At 40.9% G+C, this 19,139-nt stretch overlaps 1 protein-coding gene and 1 long non-coding RNA gene across 2 annotated transcripts; both read left to right on the plus strand.

Annotated features, from left to right (window-relative positions):
- The first annotated feature begins 5,426 nt into the window (after nt 1-5,426).
- Nucleotides 5,427-8,333, plus strand: LOC308406397. The gene is made up of 4 exons (XR_013973536.1): nt 5,427-5,879; nt 6,238-6,390; nt 6,763-6,848; nt 7,449-8,333. It is a non-coding gene; the product is annotated as an uncharacterized lncRNA (long non-coding RNA).
- Nucleotides 8,334-16,528: 8,195 nt separating this feature from the next.
- On the plus strand, nt 16,529-17,995 carry LOC308408087 (GTPase IMAP family member 7-like; the record flags this gene model as incomplete). The annotated part of the gene is made up of 3 exons (XM_080900169.1): nt 16,529-16,535; nt 17,005-17,629; nt 17,974-17,995. 3 exons carry the CDS (start codon nt 16,529-16,531, stop codon nt 17,993-17,995), a joined length of 654 nt encoding a protein of 217 aa, XP_080756295.1.
- Nucleotides 17,996-19,139: the final 1,144 nt, after the last annotated feature.

Raw genomic sequence — 19,139 nt, forward strand, 5'->3', positions numbered from 1 at the left:
TTTTTTGGGTTCATTGAGAACATGGTTGTTGTTCAATAATAAAATTATTCCTCAAAAATACAACTTGCCTAATAATTCTGCACTCCCTGTATTGAGGTCAGGTCCAGAGAGGAGAACATCATTGAGAGAGACGCCATGGCACTTTGCACTTGAGTCAAACACAACCCTGATCTGATCCGGCTTCTGAGGATGGTACACCCCAAACGTAGGTAAGTACCAGCACTCCTTGTCCACCTCAAATGGAGGAGCCAGTTCAGCATGGTCACGATCAAATATGTTCTGCATGAAAGCAAAGAAATGCCTCTTCATTTCAGGCCTTTTTTTCAAGGGTGCGCTGAAGAGAGGATAAGCGTTTGACGGCCTGGTCGCGATTGTTGGGCAGCCACTGGCGAGGTCCCTTAAATGGAAGTGGCGCCACCCAGCTGTTGCTGTCATCTACGAACATCTCTCTCTTCATGACCTCTAGGAACAGTTTGTCTTCAATAGAAAGGCCGATTTTGTTATCGTCCTCGGATGTATCAAAGATGGTGCTTCCAAGACTGCATGCCTTAACTCTAGGTGTTTCGGTGGTAAGGAAGGCTTTACACTCAGACTTGGACCCATAATTCTCTTTGATATGAACCATATTTGGACATGGTCTGAAATAGGATGGGCGATTGTTCTCAAGCACATTAGTGTGATAGGCATCCACAGCTGCAGGCTTGTGAGCATCACCTAAACAGACATCACCAATGATGACCCATCCCAGGTCCAGTTTCTGTGCATATGGGGCATTGTGAGGACCGTTTCTATGCTGCCTCGCTTTGTGGACACTAAGTAGGTCACGTCCAAGTAAAAGGAGGATCTCAGCTTTGTGATCGAGTGGTGGGATGAGATGGGCTATTGGCCTTAGATGAGCATGTTCTGCTGCCACCTCATGGGTAGGTACAGTGGGGCAAAAAAGTATTTAGTCAGCCACCGATTGTGCAAGTTCCCCCACCTAAAATGATGACAGAGGTCAGTAATTTGCACCAGAGGTACACTTCAACTGTGAGAGACAGAATGTGAAAAAAAAATCCATGAATCCACATGGTAGGATTTGTAAAGAATTTATTCGTAAATCAGGGTGGAAAATAAGTATTTGGTCAATAACAAAAATACAACTCAATACTTTGTAACATAACCTTTGTTGGCAATAACAGAGGTCAAACGTTTACTATAGGTCTTTACCAGGTTTGCACACACAGTAGCTGGTATTTTGGCCCATTCCTCCATGCAGATCTTCTCGAGAGCAGTGATGTTTTGGGGCTGTCGCCGAGCAACATGGACTTTCAACTCCCGCCACAGATTTTCTATGGGGTTGAGGTCTGGAGACTGGCTAGGCCACTCCAGGACTTTCAAATGCTTCTTACGGAGCCACTCCTTTGTTGCCCGGGCGGTGTGTTTTGGATCATTGTCGTGTTGGAAGACCCAGCCTCGTTTCATCTTCAAAGTTCTCACTGATGGAAGGAGGTTTTGGCTCAAAATCTCACGATACATGGCCCCATTCATTCTGTCCTTAACACGGATCAGTCGTCCTGTCCCCTTGGCAGAAAAACAGCCCCATAGCATGATGTTTCCACCCCCATGCTTCACAGTAGGTATGGTGTCCTTGGGATGCAACTCAGTATTCTTCTTCCTCCAAACACGACGAGTTGAGTTTATACCAAAAAGTTCTACCTTGGTTTCATCTGACCACATGACATTCTCCCAATCCTCTGCTGTATCATCCATGTGCTCTCTGGCAAACTTCAGACGGGCCTGGACATGCACTGGCTTCAGCAGCGGAACACGTCTGGCACTGCGGGATTTGATTCCCTGCCGTTGTAGTGTGTTACTGATGGTGACCTTTGTTACTTTGGTCCCAGCTCTCTGCAGGTCATTCACCAGGTCCCCCCGTGTGGTTCTGGGATCTTTGCTCACCGTTCTCATGATCATTTTGACCCCACGGGATGAGATCTTGCGTGGAGCCCCAGATCGAGGGAGATTATCAGTGGTCTTGTATGTCTTCCATTTTCTGATGATTGCTCCCACAGTTGATTTTTTCACACCAAGCTGCTTGCCTATTGTAGATTCACTCTTCCCAGTCTGGTGCAGGTCTACAATACTTTTCCTGGTGTCCTTCGAAAGCTCTTTGGTCTTGGCCATGGCGGAGTTTGGAGTCTGACTGTTTGAGGCTGTGGACAGGTGTCTTTTATACAGATGATGAGTTCAAACAGGTGCCATTCATACAGGTAACGAGTGGGGGACAGAAAAGCTTCTTACAGAAGACGTTACAGGTCTGTGAGAGCCAGAGATTTTCCTTGTTTGAGGTGACCAAATACTTATTTTCCACCCTAATTTACGAATAAATTCTTTACAAATCCTACCATGTGGATTCATGGATTTTTTTTCACATTCTGTCTCTCACAGTTGAAGTGTACCTCTGGTGCAAATTACTGACCTCTGTCATCATTTTAGGTGGGGGAACTTGCACAATCGGTGGCTGACTAAATACTTTTTTGCCCCACTGTATCTCAGCTCTGTTACTCGGAATGTTATTACATTCAATTATTGTCGGCAGCGTGACTGATGTAGTGGAGTCACTAGATGGAGCCACAAAGCCTGTAGCTCTTCTACCCATCATTTCTGTTGTTCCCGCACATGTACGAAGTGTGAATGGAGACTCTGACCCCTCTATGCCATAAACATCAAAAAACTCTGACCTGGCAAGTGACCGATTACTCTGATTATCGAGCACGACATAAGCCTTTGTCACTCGCTCTGGCTGTGCTTTTGGGAAAACCTTTACCAAGCAGATCTTAGAACAGGATCTTCCTCTCTGAGCCTCTCCAAATACTTCGGTACAAGTCGATGTTATAGCAGACTGAGTTGTCTCTTCTGTGCCCTCCCTGCCATGACCAAGAGAGTTGCAGGAGGTGGTCCTGGATGAAGGGCAGAGATATGATTCCTGCTTTCACATTCTATACACTTGATTGTTGTGTTACAGTTCTTGGCCATGTGACTAGTGGAAGAACAGCATCTAAAACGGATACCATTGTTTTTGAGGAAGGTCTTACGCTCCTCAATGGGTTTATTGTGAAACCCTCTGCAGCGCTTGAGGGGATGTAGCTTTTTATGAATAGGACACTGCCTTTCCACATCACAGGTTTGCTCTCTCACGCTGTCTTGGCCAGCTTTCTCCTGTGATATTTCCGTCTTGTGAGCAGAGACCAAACCCTTATAGGGCTTCCTCACTGTAGTATCTGATCTAAAGTGGTCTGTTGTAGATGCTAAGAGCCTGAAGCCTGGGTCATTGCGGGCTTGTGCCTCTCTGCAGACAAAGTCACAGAGAAAGGAAAATGGCAGAAAAATGACACTATGGTCAACTTTATACTTAAAACCCTGAGAGAGCCACTTTTCCTGGATATTGTGTGGTAACTTGTCCACAATTGGAGCGACACCACGTGCAGTGTCAAGATAGCTTAGCCCTGGGAGATAACCCTCTGTTTTGCTGCCTCAACCTCATGCAGCAGGTCACTAACCTCTCTCAGCTTCACAGGATCCTTGCTACTGACCTTTGGGAAGTTTGTAAGCCTGTCGAACAGTGTTTTTTCAATTATCTCTGGAGAGCCAAAACATTCCTCCAAGCGCTCCCAGGCTTTGTCCAGTCCAACTTCAGGACGACAGACATGCACTGTCTTTATTCTTTTCACATGCCGTGCTGAGTCGTGCCCCAGCCACTTAATAAGGAGATCCAACTCTTCACTGGGGCTGAGTTTTAGTCCACTGATTGCATTCAGAAAGGAGGATTTCCACGCCCAGTAATTTTCAGGGCAGTCATCAAACTTTGTGAGACCAGCATTAATAAGATCCCCTCCGTGCCAAGTACCTTGCTATATCACCCACCTGAGCGCTGCCATCTGGTAGGAGTTGTGGTGTAACTCGATCAGGCGACCTTTCCCTTTTGCTCTCTGGTGGGTGCGGTGTTGAGTGGGGGTAAATACCATACTTTGGTTCCTGAGATAGACCTGATGTTGGAATGGCTTTGTTTCTCATTTTGAACCAGTGAGATTCAACATATGGAGTACCAAAGCTTTGCCTGGGTGGAATCGTGGGCTTCAGCTCATGAACAGTTGACTCTCTATGCTCTGCCTCTGGTTTAGCGCTCTCGGTTGGCTGTAGATGCTGGTCCACATACTGGCGTGTCCTTTCAGCAGTCTCTTCAAAGGCTGGTTTCCTTTCAGTTTTGACAGACTCCTCTGCTGCAACCTCAAGGATGCCATAGCTGCTGCTACCTCCTTTTCATACTGTAAAGTGTTCAATTTGGCTTCTATGCGAGCCTTCTCAATCATCATTTCTGACTCTATTTTGGCATAATCAGCTCGTGCGCGGCTGCCTCCAGTTTAGTACGAGCTGCAGCCTCCAGTTTAGTACGAGCTACAGCAGCGGCTCGACTGGCTGATGATCCACTAGATGCTATAGAGGCCACTGACCTGGTCTCTAGAGCCGACAGCTGCGTTATTTCTTTTGTGGCTTGTATGTCCTCCATCCCACAATGCTGCTGTGTGGTGAGAGTAAGCAGTAGTAGAGATGAGACGTGCTGGCAGACGAGGTTGCTGTCTTTGATTATCTCTGCCCGCTGAGAAGCTGCTTTTTTACTGTTCTGTCCTTATTGTGTATCCCTTTGCCCAACTTGACAGACAGCTAACGGTTTCAATGAACATTGGAGGCGGAAGTAAGTTTAAGGCTTTTTACTTCGTCAGTAGTTCAATGATTGACATCCTTTTCTTCCCGTAAAACTAAAAACAAACACAAAGTAAATGTCACAAGATGTCTTTTCCTTTTTACTCACACTTCTAGGATATGAACTATACTGTTATATAGTATGTGTAATCAACAGCGACTCAGTATCGATCACAATACAACTTAGCGAGTTTAGCTTCCTCAAAGATAAACATAACAGATGAAATAACTGGTTTCTAAACAAATCTCTGTAATAGAAATGCACCAAATAAACTTGTAAACATGTTGTACATTAATACTCACAAGCAATAACTCTCCAAGGCAGAAACGTTTTAAAGAGCAACAACATATTCTGCAGGCTACACTGAAAAAAAGGGACTGGCCATCTCTTGGATTTATGTAAGCATCTTGCATGTATTTAACACAATTGCCTCATGTTTTAAAGTTAAATGTAACTATATAGTGTAAAAACTACATGATATGCAGAAAGGGTGTATTAAATTGTTCATATCATGTTCAGGTGAAGTAAGTCAATAAGATAGCAACGTTAAATCTCGTGAAACCACGCGTGATTTCATCTCGCGGGCTTTGGATCGTGGTTTAAAAAAGGCATCCATCTCAGTCAAGTCGAGCAGCCAACTCTACATTTTTGGTATGTCTTGATTTCTTGAATTAATATTTACCATATTTCAGCCAAATGTAGTTAAACGTCTAGAGTGTCGCCATGTAACATGCTAAAAAAGAGCCGTTAGCTTATTTGCTGTTTTATCTGTTGTCAAAGAATTGGCGCTTTTTCATTTGAATTTGTCTTTGGCACAAGAGCCGTAATATCACATTAAACCTAATTACGAGGCACTCATAACATAATTTGGTTTTCTGTGTGAATAGATTTGCCAACTGACTCTTCAGTTACATTGTGTATTTACTGCACCGTGGTGTTAGTGAGATTTTGGACATTGAACAGCTTTAGCTAATATCATCAGCGGCATTATGCTAGCTTACATCCCTACCCCTCCTGCCCTCACCTGCTGTCCTTTTGTTTTTGTTTTTGTTTTTTTTGCTGCACATTGAGAGACGACCTCTATTCTGCATTTCACCAGGAGTCAGCTGATGGATTGTGGGTTCAAGGTGTTATGGTAAGAAAGTATATTCTATTTTCGTTTCTGTAACTTAATTATAATAGGTTTTTTATAATTATTAGGTGCATGCATACTCACCCTATTAATACAACTGAGAAATCCAAAATCTGCCATAGGTTTAACTTATACCTGTATGTATTGCCAGAAAGGTGATTACTGGACTCACATTAATGCACACTTGAACTAAAATGAGGTTGTAACTTGTGGGTTGTTGGGTTGCAAATCAGAAACAAACATCTTTGGATTTTTTTTAATCCCATAAGATCTGGAAACACAGTTTTTATTCAACAAAACATTACTGATTAACCAAGCACAGTGCCTGCTGTTATTTCAAAATAATTTTATGTCATTTTAGATAAAATGCAGCATTCCAGTGCATCCCAACCATGCCTTTACAGTCAAGGTTTCTGACGGAGCTGAGTTTCTCTCTGACAGTCTGCTGAAAGTGTTTGCAAAGTGATCGGGGGAACAGGGCACAAAGCTAAAGGATGTAGCTGCCATTATGACAGTAAGAACTTTAAAATTCTTTAACTACAAAGTGTATATGTATTGCATTAGGTCAGTAAAAGATTTTTATGCTACATCCATTGAAACAGTCAACTATTACCTGTGAGTAATGATTCCACTAAAAGGATGCCATAATTTTCGTCATGCATTTACTGGCCAACTGAGAAAAATTTATCTTTTTTTAAAAAATAAATGTTCTGGAAACTATATATCCATAAAGTTGATGTCAAACAGGAACTTTTGCTATTGCTTTGTAGATGCTGGTGTTGCATGTTGACTGGTTTAAAAAGTCAAGAGTTTTTGTCTGGGATCATTTTCTTCTGTGCTACTGAAAAGTTCACAAATCTTTGTTTTCTTTGTTATAATACTCAAGGATGACATTAATGCTTGAAGTCCCTCATCAAAGTGCTCCGCATCTGTGTGAAAGACAATTGCAACATCTTGGTGCAGGAGTTCATGGTGAGTGTTTTATGAGTAGATTGTGGATTTGCAACATTTAAAAATGCATTTAGTTATCCACTTGATCCTCATTGGACTGGTTAGGACCAGTAGTCCTCTTTAATAATTTGAAGTTCACATGAGGCCTGGTAGTGAACTCGGCCGCCGGCCCTTGAGGCCCCACCCCCACCCCTGTATTAGGGGTCACATCAGTGTGAAAAAACTTTAAATTTGTCATTCTAATGAACAAAGGAAAATCCCACCAGTATTTACATTAGCTTTTGTTTGAAAAAAAAAAAAAGACCAACTGACCAACAGCTAACCAAATTGTGGGGCTGAAAGTCTAAATTCTAACATCTTCTGAGTGACATAACCTGGATTTCTGATGGGCCGGTGTCTTTCTAACAAAAACTAATGTAAAGCATTTGAAATTATTATGTTTTTCACCCTCTCTTAGAAACTCTGTTAGACCATGAATGGCAGCATGGCAGGCCACTCTTTGGCTATAGCTATTTACTATGTTGCTTGCATTGGTTTAAATTACTCTAACATTAGAACTGGTAGATTCAAAAGAGATGAGTTTAAAAAGGAATCTTAAAGAAATGTTTTGTGTTTAACCAGGACTTGCCTGAGGCCACTGCACAGATTGAGAAAACCACAATGAACATCTGTCTCCAGAGATGCGCCAGGCAATGACTTTTCTGATGTTGTTCTTCAAGATCTGGATAACGTGACCTTTGCAGTAGCCATGCTGTTTGGACCTTTTTTATTCCTTCAACATGAGTTACCCATCACAACTCTGCTACACTTTTGAGGTGATTCAAAGGGTGGTAATGGAGTTGGATGCAACTCAGCTCTCAAGAAAAGCTCACAACTAAGACAAAACTGCTCCTGCAACGAAGCTCACTGTTATGCATGTGAGGTGACCAGCTCTAGGTGAGAGGACATTTAAATCTCACACTTGTTCTGCTGCATTTTTGAAGCTCAATTCCAGGAACGGATCGCAGGGTTCATTTTTATATACTCTGCAACTGCCATGAGGACGAGCTGTTTTTTGTTGTTGTTTGTTTTTCCTTTTGCTCTGTACAAGTTCTGTTTGTCTGTTTGGCAGCATTTTTAAATTTCTCTTTGTATTTTTTCTTTCTTTTACTAGTGAAGAGATGTAGCGTGAACAGTTATACAGTCTAAATATCCCATATGGGTCGTGTGAAATGGTATTTTCAGTTTCATTCAGTTGAAGTAAAGAACGTTGAATATTTCTAAGTGTGCTGTTTTGAACCAAGATGTCACAGTATGATCAGTGCTGTAATTTTTGACAGTCACTGTATCAATGTTATTTTTGCGTCTCTTGAATAAAGGTTTTGACCTGCAAGTGCTAATTTCTTTAGTTATTGGGGTAAAATGGGTAGTGTTAATAGGAAGGTGTTTGCCAATTCAGTAACCTAATTTAATGTTAATGGAAACTAACATTACCTCAAATTGTTTAGTTATAATTGTTGTTTAACTGAATCTTGACGTCAGAGGCCTTAAATAGAATGTTTTGTATTGTTCTTTCCCAACATTTTTCAAAAGAAACAGTCTAATTTCTTTGCTGCGATTGATTCCAGAGAACACGGAAGAACTGACATTATTTAACTGTTGATTTATATAGATTCAGTAGAGGAGTAATGTCAGTTTAATTCTTTAACTACTGCAGTGAAATTAGACATGTTGTTTTGAAAGGTTACTGGTGGATGCCAGCAACCATCTTGGAAGAGAACAATACAATCTGTTATAAGGCCTCCATTTGAAAATTGTGTATTTGATACTAGAATATAATAGCAAAATGTAATTTGAAGATAACATGTAGTATTTAAGTGACCAAGTAGTATTGGGTAAAAGTTATTGAATGGTGTTGGGATAAAGTGAGAAAATTGTGAAGGATTAAAATATTTCAAGAGCTCAAATTACTTCATCAAAACATGTTTAAGTCACATTTTATCAACACAAATTGCACAGATTTATTGAACATGAATAAATTGTGTTAATTTAACTCAATTGTTTAAGTTGCTGCCAAAGCAAAACATCTGTGTGCAACAAATGTCCACCATTGAATTAAGTAAATCCAACAACATATTTTTTTCAGTGTAACAAGCAACCAGCTTCCTGTTTCCTCTACTCACAGGAACACAGAAAAACCCCACCAAAATAAAAGCTGGTGAGTAACAAAACACCACACAAGGGTTAAGCCTTAGAGTGGGTGTCTCTTTAGAGATGGTCCTAGTGTTATTGACACATTATTATTCATATGAGTCATCACATAGGCCATAGTGGCGAACCTCTGTAAGACATGGCCCTAAATACACAATAAATACATAATACATAAAATTTTTTGAGTAATTGGCAAATAAAATGATGGAGTGTGCTACACTAACAAGATGTTGTGGTGGATTTTGGTTGTCAAAATATATATATATATAAAAAAAAACACCCAGCACGCCCCTGCGGGCGGTTTATCCTTCAAGCTCGGGTCCTCTACCAGAGGCCTGGGAGCTTGAGGGTCCTGCGCAGTATCTTAGCTGTTCCCAGGACTGCGCTCTTCTGGACAGAGATCTCCGATGTTATTCCCGGGATCTGCTGGAGCCACTCGCCTAGCTTGGGAGTCACCGCACCTAGTGCTCCGATTACCACGGGGACCACCATTACCTTCACCCTCCACATCCTCTCGAGCTCTTCTCTGAGCCCTTGGTATTTCTCCAGCTTCTTGTGTTCCTTCTTCCTGATATTGCTGTCATTCGGAACCGCTACATCGATCACTACGGCCGTCTTCTTCTGTTTGTCTACCACCACTATGTCCGGTTGGTTAGCCACCACCATTTTGTCCGTCTGTATCTGGAAGTCCCACAGGATCTTAGCTCGGTCATTCTCCACCACCCTTGGGGGCATCTCCCATTTTGACCTCGGGACTTCCAGGTTATACTCGGCACAGATGTTCCTGTACACTATGCCGGCCACTTGGTTATGGCGTTCCATGTATGCCTTGCCTGCTAGCATCTTGCACCCTGCTGTTATGTGCTGGATTGTCTCTGGGGCATCTTTACACAGCCTGCACCTGGGGTCTTGCCTGGTGTGATAGACCCCAGCCTCTATGGATCTTGTACTCAGAGCTTGTTCTTGTGCTGCCATGATTAGTGCCTCTGTGCTGTCTTTCAGTCCAGCTTTGTCCAGCCACTGGTAGGATTTCTGGATATCAGTCACCTCCTCTATCTGCCGGTGGTACATACCGTGCAGGGGCCTGTCCTTCCATGATGGTTCCTCGTCTCCCTCCTCTTTCTTGGGTTTCTGCTGCCTGAGGTATTCACTGAGCACTCGGTCAGTTGGGGCCATCTTCCCAATGTATTCTTGGATGTTCGTTGTCTCATCCTGGACTGTGGTGCTGACATTCACCAGTCCCCGGCCCCCTTCCTTCCGCTTAGCGTACAGCCTCAGGGTGCTGGACTTGGGGTGAAACCCTCCATGCATGGTAAGGAGCTTTCTTGTCTTTATGTCAGTGGCTTCTATCTCCTCCTTTGGCCAGCCTATTACCCCAGCAGGGTACCTGATCACGGGCAGAGCGTACGTATTGATGGCCCGGATCTTGTTCTTACCATTCAGCTGACTCCTCAGGACTTGCCTGACCCTCTGCAGGTACTTGGTGGTTGCAGCCTTTCTAGCGGCCTCTTCATGGTTCCCATTTGCCTGCGGGATCCCCAGGTACTTGTAACTGTCCTCTATGTCTGCAATGTTGCCTTCTGGTAGTTCAATCCCCTCAGTTCTGACTACCTTCCCTCTCTTTGTTACCATCCGACTACACTTCTCCAGTCCAAACGACATTCCAATGTCATTGCTGTATAGCCTGGTAGTGTGGATCAGTGAATCGATGTCTCGTTCACTCTTGGCATACAGCTTGATGTCATCCATGTACAGGAGGTGGCTGACAACTGCTCCGTTCCGTAGTCGGTATCCGTAGCCAGTCTTGTTAATGATCTCACTGAGGGGGTTCAGGCCTATGCAGAACAGCAGTGGGGACAGAGCATCTCCTTGGTAGATCCCGCACTTGATGGTGACTTGTGCTATGGGCTTGGAGTTGGCCTCTAGTGTTGTACGCCACATCCCCATTGAGTTCCTGATGAAGGCTCTTAGGGTCCCATTGATCTTGTACAATTCTAGGCATTCCAGTATCCAGCTGTGGGGCATTGAGTCATAGGCCTTCTTGTAATCAATCCAGGCAGTGCACAGGTTGGTCAGTCTGGTCTTGCAGTCTCGGCTGATTGTTCTGTCTACCAGTAGCTGGTGTTTTGCGCCTCTGGTATTCTTGCCAATCCCTTTCTGTGTCCCGCTCATGTATTGACCCATGTGCCTGTTCATCTTAGCCGATATGATGCCTGACAGGAGCTTCCATGTAGTACTGAGGCAGGTTATTGGTCGGTAGTTGGAGGGGACCGGTCCCTTCTTGGGGTCCTTGGGGATCAGGACCGTCCGACCTTCGGTTAGCCATTCCGGGTGTCTCTCGTTAACTAGCAGCTGGTTCATTTGTGCTGCCAGACGCTCGTGGAGTGCAGTCAGCTTCTTCAGCCAGTAGGCGTGAACCATGTCGGGCCCTGGTGCTGTCCAACTCTTCATACTGGAGACCCTTTCTTGGATATCTGCCACTGTGATGGTTACTGGACCCTGTTCAGGGAGGTCGCTGTGGTCTGCCCTCAGATCCACTAGCCACTGAGCATTGCCGTTATGGGTTGCGTCCTTCTCCCATATGCTCTTCCAGTATTGCTCCGTCTCCAGCCTTGGTGGTGCTGTTCTCTTATTATTGTTCCCTTGCCACTGAGAGTACACCTTTGCTGGTTCTGTGGAGAACAGCTGGTTTATTCTCCTGCCTTCTATCTCTCTGGTGTACCTCCTCAAGCGGCTGGCCAAGGCTGTGAGTCTTTGCTTGGCAGTTTCCAAGGCCTCAGGTATGGACAGTTTGCTGTATTTCTTTTTTTTTTTTTTTCTTTTTTTTTCTGGAAGTGGAAGCTTGTTGTACCTATATCTATAGATATCTATAGATATATCTATAGATATCTATATATATAATAAAAATAGATATAGATATAGATATATATACATATATGTATATATCGACTTCATACCTGCCAAATTACAAAGTCTGTTTTGTAAATTTTCAATCAATAAATGATTGAGTTGACCGTGATGACCGTAGATGTAATTTTGGATGGATTGTTAACACAACCCCACTCTACACCACTATTCTATCCTAGTTTTAATAGTTAGAAAACATGTTGTAGTTAAATATCATTTAAAAAATATTGTAACTTTAGGTTCAAGGCCAAGTCTAAGTTTCTGTAAGGTACAAATCATAAAGGTTTTGTAGTTTTTTTTTTAAACTTTAATTAACTTTTTTAATTGGGGAGTAAGTGCTGAAGCTGTCTTCACAAAGACAAAGTGTTTTACACCAAAAGTCCGATAAGATCATTTATTTTCTGACAATGTGCCATAATTCTATATTTTTTCCACCAGAGACCACTTTAAAGACATTTTGGGATTACCGCTTTCTTACTTTCTTATAAATGTAGTGTGGGTTTGTCTATTTACATTTTTTATTTGTCTAAAATGAGCTGATTGATACACCTTTTAAGGATACATTTTGAGAAATTGTCCCAGTTCATTTGCAGGCTTGACTGATTTTTATGATGTAGATTAAAGAAATAATCAGTGCTATATGTATGTGGCACTGAAACAATTTTATTTAAAACTATTATTTTATTTATATAGTGCAAAATCAATCAGTCAATCAAAATTTATTTATATAGCACATTTTAAAGACCGAAGTACACCAAAGTGCTTTCCAGTAAAATTCTCATACAGATAAAAATCACAATATAAAATATAAATTACAGATATAAATAAAATATAAAATAATTACATAATCTAAATGCAAAGCCAGATGTAAATTACCCTAATTAGCCTTGAATGCCAGGTTAAACGAATACGTTTTTAGACGTGATTTAAAAGACTGAATGGAAGAATGGAGAGTTGAAGTTAAATCCCACTAAATGGGACATTGGCGCCACCTACTGTTGAAAAAGTCACTCTGCAATATTCACAAAGGGCAAGGGATTCTGGGTAATCCTCAGAATAATGGAGGATACCTGCGAGGTAAGGAATGTGCAAATGTCGTGGGGAGGAAAAATCATATCGCAGGCTGTTAAAGTAATACAGTCTGACCCGATTATTTTTGTTGTTTATACATCATTTGTTGTGGATCATTTCTCCAGTCTTTATGTTGAACTGAGTGCACGTTTATGTGAGATTTATTTATTGGGAGGAGAGGAAACAAAATGGGAGCATAGTTAGCTAACTCTGTTGTTGCTTTCCCGTTTAGATTTTGTGCTGATTGCCCACGACATTAAAAAGAGAGCATTCTAACCATTGCCTTTTTGTTGTGAATGCAGGTATGTGACTGTGCCACACTGTTTAGAGAATTTCCATTGTTTCATGTACAGCTTTAAAATATATTTCTATATTCCTTTCATTTGGGAAATTTAACATGCAATGTTAATGGTGTTGAAGTTTTTCTATTTTGGTTGTATAAATTTACCACTATACGATCACACTGCAAGTGGAAATGTAATGAGATGTAATGAGAATAATGGAGGATTCCTGCGAGATTTTGTGCTGATTGCCCACGACATTAAAAAGAGAGCATTCTAACCATTGCATTTTTGTTGTGAATGCAGACCAGAGAAGACACTACACAGAGGTCACACCGGTCAAGAGACGTGCTGCAGCATTTTGGACCAGCTGCAATCGCTGAAGAAGGGAAGATTGTAGGCCCAAGTAGAGAGAATTACAATAATTCAGTCTTGCGTGGTATATAAGGTTTAGCCTTAGAAATTAGGCATAGTTGGTGAAAACTGTTTTTTACCACAGTAGAAACCTGTTTATCTAGTTTGAAGGAACTATCCATGAAAACTCCAAGATTCCTATCAGCTTCAGTAAGGTGGTTAGCAACAGGCCCGAGTGTGCCAGTCAGTTGTCCCAGAGGCATATTTCTATCAAAAATGATAATTTCTGTCTTCTTTTCATTTAAAGTAAGAAAGTTACGTGATAACCAGTCTTTGACATCCCTCAAACAATCAAACAGAGGATGTAGTGAAGATGAAACATCCCCAGTCAGGTGGAGGTAGATTTGAATATCATCAGCATAGCAGTGAAAAGAGACATTACGTTTTTCAAAAATGGAGCCCAAGGGCAGCATGTACAGAGAAAACAACACAGGACCCAATACCGAGCCCTGGGGCACACCACAGTGAAAAAGGGCAGAAGAAGAGGAATATTTTCCCATCATGACAGAGAACGACCTGTCAGAGAAATATGATTTAAACCATGATAGAACATTTCCTTTAAGGCCTACTACTTGTTCCAACCTTGCCAAAAGAATATCATGGTCAACTGTGTCAGAGGCTGAAGTCAAATCCAATATGAAATTTCCCCTTGTGGGACTAATAAAGGTATATAAAATCAAATCAAATCAAATAGAACTAAGACCACAGAGCGCCCAGAGTCAGTGATTGAAAAAAATCACAAAAATCAGCCACATACAACAGTCACTGCAAACCACTTTATAATAAAAGCTAAAGACTGCAATAATATGGAGAAAATTCCAACAACCATACAACCCCCTTTGAGCAAGTACTTGGCAGTAACCCTAACAATAACCGTAGCCCTAACGTCTTTTTCAAAAAGGAAAGTTTTAAAAGCTTGTGGGGATAGGTTAATTGGACAATCCAAATCGCCACTAGGTGTGAATGTGAGTGTGAATGGTTGTCTGTCCATATGTGTACCCCGCCTCTCGCCCTATGACAGCTGGGATATGCTCCAGCTCCCCCTGAAAAAGGATAAGCGGAAGCAAATGGATGGATGAATGGATGGATGGAAAGTTTTAAGCCTAACCTGAATCTACAGAGGGTATGTGCTGCCCAAATCTAAACTAGGAACTGGCTGCAGAGAAGAGGGACCTGGAAGCTAAAGGCTCTGCCTCCCATTCTACTTTTACATACTCTAGGAACCACAAGTAAGCGGGTAATCTGAGAGTAAAGTGCTCTTTTGGGGTGATATGGTACTATAAGGTCATTAAGATTAGGGGGGGGGCTGATTATTCAAGACCTTGTATGTGATATTTAAAGACTGTTTTAAGTCTAGAACCAATGGGCAGTGTTTCCCTCCTTGAGATGCTCTGCCAGGCCTTTGGTAGAGCCACCTTCAGTTGTTTGCTTGTTGGTGGGTCTCTCTGGACTCAGTTTTGTATTTATTTTGAACAGTTTATTCTCTTCTAAAGCATACAGGAGCATCTAGTTCCAGGTAGAGGAAATGCTCAAAACAAGGAAGAAGGAAAAAACAAAACAAAAACAAGAGGAGAATTAAACAGTCATCCACAAACATAACAGAGATAGTTATTAGACTTCTGGTTAGAGTTTTTGAGATTCTTGAGATCAAGTTTGCATGCAGGTGTAACTTTTGTTCATGCACCAGTGTCTGTTGTAATAACTTTTGAAAATTCCCATCATACTAGTGAAAGTTAGTATTGGTTTCATGTCCAGAGAATCAGAATGTCTCTTTCAGATGTCTTAACATAACGAAGGAACAGACTTCAATAAATCAGGTACTGCTTGTCAGTCAAAAAGTAATTTTGAGCTGCTGAAAACGTGAAAAATGTAATTCCTTAACAGCTGATCAAGTTCTTTTGATATAAGCACTCATTAAACATGAACGTCTGCACTTCATCACATATTGATTGCTTGATTTAAAATACATTCTGTTGTTATACACAAGCAAAAACTACAAAAATTAAAAGTTCCTAGCTTGACCATAAGAGGGTAAGTAGCATCTAGGTGCTGCTAATCAAATGCACTTCATTATTTGTTCATTAGCAAGTTTGATCACTTCTAAAAAAATTTAGTTTTGCCACTTTTCTGTTCTGGAGCATTAAGGCGTGTGTTAACACAATGCCAAGAAGGTAAGACAGCAATGACACTTCTGAGAAAATATGAAATGATTGACAGGATCATTAATTTCTGCCTATAAATTAGATGAAGGTTTAAGTCATTTCTAAACAATTTGATGACAATTTGATCTTTCTACAGTCAGAAACTTTATTTACAACTAGAAAACATTCAAGACAGCTTGTAATGTGTACTTAACTTTATTTACAGGTCTGCACAGTCCTATGAGGACTTTCATTTTTGCAAGAGCACATAGAGAGCTGCCACTCTGAAATGACATATTAAAAAAAATGTTGATGTCTGTATTTTTCTTGTGTGACCTTCAATTATTGTCCTTCACTCACTGAAAACTTTACTTTTTAAAAACAAGTATTTATTCACCTGTGACATTACTAGCACTGGGAAATTGGTGCAGTTGGTTGAAAGATTGAAAGACAAACTTGAATCAAAGCTGAACAAGTAAACAATCTTTAAAATGTGTTGAATGTTATTTTGTACATAATCAAACTAATTACTGAAGTATGCAACTGCATTTTATTTCCTCCTAAAGGGAAAAACCCAGCAATCCCCACCCCCTTCCGATATATATTTTAGCAGTAAGTGAAACTAAGCTTGCATCAAAAACATCAAGATACATGACAATTGTCAAGCTCTTCTCTTCACTGATTAACTTCAAACAACATGTCTGGTAAGTTTTTTGTTTTTTTTACCCTAATCCTTTGCAAACATAACAACACTGAATTAAAATAAATAGATAAATAAAATTGAAGATAAATGTCCCATGAAAATATGACTGGATGGTGCCTTAAGAATATTGTGAGCAAACTGTAAAATGTTGCACCTAGCCATGCAGTCTCATTTAATAAGGACACATAACTTTTGGGATTAATTATTTATGAATCATATTAATCTACTAACCAGACTACATTAAATATTTGATGTGAGTAATGTTTAGTGCCCTTCCTGAAGTAAATAAATTAATGAAATGTTACATAAAATTTAACAAAACACTGTTTTGACCACAAAGCTTTTGGTCAAGTGTTGTCAATGTATGGATGAACTTTCAGGGCCCTGAAGTTGGGACTTTCACAAAGACTTTCTTTGGGCCAAGCATTATATTTTCTTCTAATTCATTTTTTGTCTTCACTTCCTTCCAGTGGAAAAAATGTACAGGATTGTCCTGCTGGGAGACAGTGAAGCTGGGAAAAGCAGTCTAGCAAACATCATATTTGGAGAGGACATATTTAAGGTTGACAACACCGAATGTCAAACTGAGTCCAAATCTGTTCATGGAAGAAGAATTACCCTGATCAACACTCCTGATTTCTCAGACACAGGTAGATCAGAGGAGGAGCTGAAGCCTGAAATACTGAGGTGTATCACTGAGTGCACTCCAGGGCCTCATGTTTTTCTCATTGTGCTCAAAGTGGAGAAATCCACAGAGCAGCAGCAGCAGGCCGTCATTGAGAAAATAAGCCAGTATTTCTCAGAGGAGGTTTTCAAATATGCCGCAGTTGTCTTTACTGAGGATGGACCAGACTCAGATGAAATGAAGATCAAACAGTTCATAGATCAGAATAAATATCTGAGTGATCTGGTGAAGAAGTGCAAGAGCCAGTACCATCTCTACAACCAACAGGGTGATAACATCAGCAACCAGTCCAAAGTTGCAGAATTGCTCAACACAATAGACCAAATACTTAAAGAAAATAAAGGAGAGTTTGACATTAACAAGATGTTGCCCCAAGGAGACCCCTGCAATAAGGCTAACAGCAGTGGATTGTGGGATATATTGACCAACTTTGCAAGGCCTGCAGCAGAATTGGTCGCAAATGCTTTCTTTAACCCAACCCCTGGAACAACAACTGAGGCAGAGGATGAAAGCAATAAACTAGAAAGAGAAACAGAACAAGCAGGAAAAGGAAAAGCAGAGGAAAAGACAAAAGAGACTGAAAAACATGAAGAACCAAATGAAACGGGGGAAGAAATAGAAAAAAAACAAGCTGCACTAGATGCAAAAAAAGAAGGCCAGCAAAAAGAGCCAAAAAAAGGAAAAAATAAAACAAAGCAAATAGTAAGCAATGGATTAGATATCATGCTGACTGCCTTATTTGGGATCTTTTTAGCAGCAGTAGTCTTGGGGGATAGAGTGGCATTCACAATAGGAGTCATAATAGCAATACTGTTAGTAGCATGGATGATGCCAAAAATAAACAACCTACAAGAATGGGTAATGAAAGATACAAGCAAAGTAGCAGAATGGGTAATGCAAGAAAAAAACAAATGGGTAATACAAAAATTAAGCATAATAGTAGAATGGGTAATAAAAGAAGTAAGCAAACTTGCAGAATGGTTAAAGCAAAAACTAAGCAATTGGGCAACGCAAAGGATGATCAAAGTAGCAGAATGGGTAATGCAAAAAGTAAGCAAAGTTCTGGAATGGCTAATGGAAAAAACAAATAACATAGCAGAGCATGTAATAAAAAAAGTAAGAAAGTGGGTAATGGAAAAAATAAACAAAGTAGTAGAAGGGGCAATGCAAAAAATGAGAAAAGTAACAGAACTGGTAATGCCAAAAATACACAAGGTAGCAGAAGCGGTCATGCCAAAAATAAGCAAAGTAGCAGAGGTTGGTGGTGGATTAGTTAGCAATGTGGGTGCTTTATTTGGCTCCTTTTTAGGGTTGGGGGGAACAATATTAGGGGGTGGAGCAGCGATAACAGAAGTACTGAAAACAGCACTCCAAATAGCATCGGACATTAGAGCAGTAGGGATAGGACCATGGATAAAGCAAAAACTAAGCAAAGTAACAGAATGGGTACTGGAAAAAGCAAGCAAAGTAGCCAAACTGGTATTTGAAGAAATAAGCAAGTGGTTAATGCAAAAATTAAGCCCAGTAGTAGAATGGATGATGCCAAAAATAAATAAAGTAGCAGAATGGGTAGGTGTTGGAGCAGAAGTACTGAAAACAGCACTCCAAATAGCATCAGACATTAAAGCAGTAGGGATAGGACCATGGCTAAAGCAAAAACTAAACAAAGTAACAGAATGGGTAATGCAAAAAGCAAGCAAAGTAGCCAAACTGGTATTTGAAGAAATAAGCAAGTGGTTAATGCAAAAATTAAGCCCAGTAGTAGAATGGATGATGCCAAAAATAAATAAAGTAGCAGAATGGGTAGGTGTTGGAGCAGAAGTACTGAAAACAGCACTCGAAATAGCATCAGACATTAAAGCAGTAGGGATAGGACCATGGCTAAAGCAAAAACTAAACAAATTAACAGAATGGGTAATG

Source organism: Rhamphochromis sp. 'chilingali' (assembly GCF_963969265.1).
Source record: "Rhamphochromis sp. 'chilingali' genome assembly, chromosome: 1".
Lineage (NCBI taxonomy): Eukaryota > Metazoa > Chordata > Actinopteri > Cichliformes > Cichlidae > Rhamphochromis > Rhamphochromis sp. 'chilingali'.